The following is a 6,180-nucleotide window of genomic DNA, read 5'->3' on the forward strand; positions in this document are numbered from 1 at the left end:
AAAGGGATGCCATATCTTTCCCGAAAAGGCTGCAAAGACATTTTGGGGAGTGTACTGTAATGTGCACAACAAACAGAGACAGTGGTTACTTTGATGCCGCGGGTTTGTGGGTATGAAATGACTGTGTATGTGGGTTTGTGTATGTGTATATGTGTGTGTGTGTGTGTGTGTGTGTGTGTGTGTGTGTGTGTGTGTGTGTGTGTGTGTGTGTGTGTGCGTGTATGTGTGTCTGTGTGTCTGTGTGTGTGCAGGTACACAGTGGAACACTCAGTGGGAGAGAAGTAACATAATAACACTGTCCCAGCTGTAATCTGCTTGACTGCAGGAGAGAGAGAGAGAGAGAGAGAGAGAGAGAGAGAGAGAGAGAGAGAGAGAGAGAGAGAGAGAGAGAGAGACCCCAACATGTCAATAAAAGCAGGGAGAATACATTTTTGAACATCCAATATTACACAATGATGCAGAGTCAAAATAATCCCCCTGACTCAGCTTTTCCAACAACACGAAAGAAGAAAAAAAACACAAACACAAACAAATCCAGGAGAGTTGGGTCTTTAATAATGATGGGGTTCAGACGACTAGACACGATCAGCAGGGCCCTGCCAATTTACGTCCATGTCTGTCCGTCAGAATCTGAGTTGGCAGCCCTCTGGATCCATCATTATTGACTGTCAAATGTTTATAAATGATTAAATGTGTGTGTGATGCACGTGTGTGTGTGTGTGTGTGTGTGTGTGTGTGTGTGTGTGTGTGTGTGTGTGTGTGTGTGTGTGATGCATGTGTATGTGTGTGTCTGTGTGAGAGTGTGTTCATGTCTGTGTGTGTGTGCGCATGTGTCTGTGTGTATGTGGGTTTGTGTGTGTGTATATATGTGTGTGTGTGTGTGTGTGTGTGTGTGTGTGTGTGTGTGTGTGTGTGTGTGTGTGTGTGTGTGTGTGTGTGTGTTCACACAGAGCCAGAGGCTATCGTGTCCGGCTACAGAAACGGACAGTGCAGAGAAGCTCCTTCTGGCCAACAGACCTCTGAACCGCCTGAACACACACCTCATCCTCCTGGTGAGTCCCTCAACTCCTCACTCTCAGTGTGTGTGTGTGTGTGTGTGTGTGTGTGTGTGTGTGTGTGTGTGCAGAAACGTATACAAACATATACAGTATAATCTGAAATACATATGTAGTGTAAAACTAACACAAAATGTGGAGCGAACCGCCACAACTTTCTGCTCCGCAGCTGTCACTCAGGCTGTGGCTCGCATCCGCCGAGGAATGTGGGACTCGGTGAACTGGTGAGGCTGCGCTACAGAGCCTGCTGGGTGCACCTCGACAGCCGGGGTTGTGTGAGAACAGACGACCGGGGGGGGGGAGACGCTTCCTGGGCCTAAATAATGCAGGGATAGGCGTCATCGTAGGCGCTTCGGACCGAGCCTATGAAGCAGTCTGCGGGAGGCGATTGGCCGATTGTAATAACCCGGGATTCACCAGAGACGTGGGGCTCTCTGCGGTGGCCGGTGGTTCTGTGGTGGGTTCTGTTTGAAGGGCCTTTCCGATGTCTGACAGCGACGCGGTCCTAGGGAACCGACTGGGTCAGTTGAAGCGGTCGGACGGAGCTGTGTTCGGTGTGGCGGCGATGTTGACGTCACGTCACGAGCGCCCAAAGGAATATTTTTTTCTCTCACATGTCATGTGGCGATGTGTGATTCAACTTTACTCCAAAATGTCCAGCCGATATGCAAAAAAACGTGATCTTTGATTATTTGTTGGGAAACTCTCACACGCTAAAGGAACACGGGATAGAGAGACGGACATTGGTTCAAGCAGGTATATGCGTCCTCACCACTCTACTAGTATTCCTTCATTGACCAGAAGGTCAAAGGTCAACATGCTAAACCTTCCGTACCTAATGAGTTCAGTCGGAGTGCCGCCTGTTAGGATTCAGGGGCTTCAAAATGACATCTCATGTTGAGGCCAACTCCAAAAAAAATAAACTGTTTACGTGCTGAGACATAAAAACACAGTAAGCACAGCCAGTGTGGATGAACTTCTGCCATATGGTCATTTATTTCCGGGGAGCCCAATTAAAGCACTTCTTCATTGAAGTAACCTGCAGGAACTTTAACTCAGCAAAAATATCCAAAGGGTTACCCAAGAGTACTAGATGAGGACACTGTGCCTACTCAACCAGATATGAAACTTCCTAATGCTGCTCATTCTAATCTCCTCCTAAATCTGCAAGACTAGCAGGAGCGTGCAGTCTACCATTTTACGCTCGGGTGTGAGGCATTAATCAAGGAGCCGTTGTCAGCCCAATGTCTAAACACATGGGTTGTCGTCGTTCAAGTTTGGCTGTACACTGATGGAACCAACCGCAAATGTAGCGCATGCAAACATATACATACACACACACTCACACACAAACACACACACACACACACACACACACACACACATGCTCTTGCTATCGCGCTCTCTCTCTCTCTCTCTCTCTCTCTCTCTCTCTCTCTGTCTCTCTCTCTCTCTCTCTCTCTCTCTTCCCAATAGTTTGAACAAGTGACCCTGTATGTTTGACCTACAGGCCGGATCAGAGCATCCATGCACTGGGAGAGAGATGGGTGGTGGGAGGGTGAATGTTATTGAGATGGGTTCTACATGATTGTCCACTCTGAGTAGCCGTAGTCGCTGCAGAGAGGAGACGAGCGGCAGGAAAGTGTGAGAGGAGACGAGTGGGGTTAGAAAGGGAGAAGCAGCAGGGGGTGGGTGTGGGTGGATCACTGGAGGAGAGGACTATGCTGCTGGGGGACTTTTGTGGGTAAGTGAAAGAGACGGAGACAGAGAGAGAGAGAGAGAGAGAGAGAGAGAGAGAGATACAGAACATACAGAGGGAGAAGGGGAGAGAGAGAAACAGAGAGAGACAAAGAGAGACAGGCCGAGGGAGAAAAAGACAGAGAAAGAAATAGAGAGACTGAGAGAGATAAACAGCGATACAGAGAGAGAAAAACAGAGACAGAGATACAGAGAGAGACGGTAAGAGAGAGAGGGAGAGAGAGAGAGAGAGAGAGGGGTGGAATAAGTAAAAAGTCTCATGGGACACCAGAGCTGTTTTTTTTTTACTTTTAGCTGACATGTGGAGTAGCTGCTTGACCTGTGTGTGTGTGTGTGTGTGTGTGTGTGTGTGTGCCTGTGTGCGTGTATGCAAATGCTCGTGTGTATGTGTTCATTCACCCCACAACCCCTCAGCCCCGCCCCTAAGCCCCATGGGAGATTAGACGGACACAGAATGAGAGCCCCCCTCCCCCCTAAAGAAAACGTAAATAGAGAGAGAGAAAGAGAGTGTGAGAGAAAGACATAGAGATCTTAATAAATACAAATGTGTTATTTATCCTAATTCTTTAAACAAATTTTTTTTGTGATACAACGTAGTAACAGTTGCCACAGGGAGATGAACGAAGAATGTGTGTAACTCTTTATTTATTAACAAAGTCATGACTGTATCTGTTATGTCCATCGGCTGACAGTATTGCAAAATGTATCCAGATTTTCTGTTGGGCTTTGTCCCATTTTAGACCAAAACAGTTGATCTTGCCATGTTTTAGAATGATGTTGCAAAGGAAAACAGAAACGCCCCAGATGTAGAGTTGGGATTAACAATGTTATTCTTCATTACTTTATCTGGCATACTTACTTAGACATCACTTTTGGGTACTTGCTGTTACCAAGTACTGATACGACAACTTTAAATAATAATGCAATTTTCAGTAGCCGAGTAAGTGTGTTTAAACATCTAATTTAATTCAAATATATAATCATATATAACATGACACTATCTTCTTTGCTAACATTATGTAACATTCTGTTTTTGAACACAAGCCTTCGAGCGAACTCTACACAACTATGTGTTATATTTGTATCAGATTTGTGTATCGTATTGAGTATTGAGTACATGGCACGGTATTGGAAACAATATATATATATTTAAACCGGTAGAGGTGCATCCATATACTTTATGACTGCCAAAGAGCCCTGTTAGAACAGAACTGCTCTCTGAGCATTTTAATTTGATTAGATATTTATTTTGGCAGTGAATCCGGTCGACTTTATAGATAGTAATTTATGCTGGTACCAGCACTGTTATAAATAATTATCATAAATGAGGATGAAATTATGAACTCAATTATAAACTGCTGAATAGTCTGCCTTTGTGAATCTTCGCTTGTTAAAGCCTTGATTAGAGAAAATGTGTTAATTTCAACAATCCACTAGTGATTGGTCGTTTGCGACCGAATCAGTTCAAAGGAACTCTTTAAGTCTTTGACTCTTTAACAAGAACGACCCGACCTGATTCCCCGTTTCAGTTCTCTCTTGTTCGTCGCTATTGTTCGTTCTCCCAGACTCGACTCTCACTCGTTGACTCGCTGTTCACTGTGTTAAGTTAGCAGAGTGGTGAAGAGGGACTGGCCTGGGCAACAACATCCCGATTCCGAACACTCCTCAGCTGAAAGGAACTTAGTTATAATGTTGTGTGTTTGATCGATGACCATTTGCAAGGCTGACTGACTCAGCGGAGAACCGTGCATTCCATGATTCACCGCTACCGGAAACGCGACTGAACGAACAAACAAACAAACGATTCTTCTTGGCGAACTGACCGACACAAACTCAATCAAAGAAACAAATCATGAAATCCATCACTACAATCCACCCGTTTAATACCAAACGTATTTTTCCGTAGCTGTCCACTAAAGACCAGGAGGTAGGGGAGGAGTCTGTCCAGTGCCTCTCCCTATTGGTTCAGCTGTACGGTGGGGGGGAGGAGCCTGTCTGCCTGACACCTGAGTGCCTGCATAGCTTCCTGGGCGTGCTGCGTTCGGACACGCCCCCTGGCACCCAGCGGACAACACTGAGGGTCCTCAGACGACTGGTGAGCAGAAACCACGGCAACACACAGAAACATCAGAAGTAAACTCATGTTGCATATTTATTTATTTATTTATTTATTCATGCTAAAGTGCAAGACAATACAAGAGCACAACAAAACACAATACAAACATCCAACACGCAGTGATAACAATAAACAAAGATGGCAGCATGAAAAGGCGGTCACTAGGAAGCAAGAAATGCTTATAGCTGGGACCCATGACCCCCCCCCCCCACACACACACACACACACACACACACACACACACACACACACACACACACACACACATCACCTCACCCCAGGCACACACTTCTAAGGAGAATCAGATACATGCATCTCAAGGACATACTGACAATACTAGGTCGTAAACATACACACCGCACCCCCACTACCTGTATGAGTATGTGTATGAGTATTATGTATATGTGAGCGGAAAGCAGTTTCTGTTTTACGTTTTATTTATATTATCGTATCATGTGCCTCATAGCATAATTGCCTTGGCTTAGTCATATTTTATGATTCATCTTGTATTTAGTCATTTTAGTCAAATAGATGACTGAGGCTGGGTTGCACCAACATGGATTACCTCTTAAACTGGATTAAATCAAGGTTTAACTGTTAACCGTGTTGCAACAAACTTTAAACCTGGTTTAAATTCAGTTTAAATGAAACTCAGGTTAAATTTAAACCCCAGGTAATCCCAGTTTAATTTCCCACTTAAACCTAGATTAAATGCAAGTCTGTTGCACCAGTAATTTTAAACCCAGTATAAACTTGGATTAGCAGAAGATGGCGGACAGTGAAAATGAATTAATCTTACTTTAATCTTTGTTTAAACTGGTTTAGCTAATCCAGGGTTAAAATTGAGATGTGCAATGCACCTTGGGTTAATTAAAAACCCAATTTAAACCTGGATTTACTAGGTTACTAGATTTCACACAATTAAGTTAAACCACGTTGGTGCAACCCACCCTTAGGCAGATAGTGATTATGGAGTGTAAAAAGCACTCTGATTGGCTTAGGATGTAGCCAATGAGGCACAGTGGATCAGCAGCGTTAAAAGAGCAGAGTTAGGTTAGATATCACAATTTGGCCAAAATATGACTAAGGCAATTATGCTACAAGGCTAACGAATATAGTTCAACGTGGCTTCTTAGGGCATCTCATTCGGTGGATGATATGATCAAAAACGTCTGCCAATAATGTAAGGCGAGTGCATCCATTTCTTAGATTAGCTAGACCTAAGCCTCAAGGTAATAACAAAAGACTCAA

General features: G+C 44.3%; 1 protein-coding gene across 1 annotated transcript in view; it reads left to right on the forward strand.

Annotated features, from left to right (window-relative positions):
- The window catches only part of ulk4 (unc-51 like kinase 4), a gene marked incomplete at its 3' end in the record, with an annotated part of 40,038 nt that extends 35,088 nt beyond the window's left edge, over positions 1 to 4,950 (forward strand). The window contains exons 23-25 of the mRNA XM_084471881.1: positions 252 to 270; positions 951 to 1,052; positions 4,720 to 4,950. Of these exons, the coding sequence (XP_084328007.1) occupies positions 252 to 270; positions 951 to 1,052; positions 4,720 to 4,950 (352 nt within the window). The remainder of the gene's footprint in view (positions 1 to 251; positions 271 to 950; positions 1,053 to 4,719) is intronic.
- Positions 4,951 to 6,180: the final 1,230 nt, after the last annotated feature.

Source organism: Micromesistius poutassou, assembly GCF_964030765.1.
Source record: "Micromesistius poutassou genome assembly, chromosome: 8".
NCBI classification, from domain to species: domain Eukaryota; kingdom Metazoa; phylum Chordata; class Actinopteri; order Gadiformes; family Gadidae; genus Micromesistius; species Micromesistius poutassou.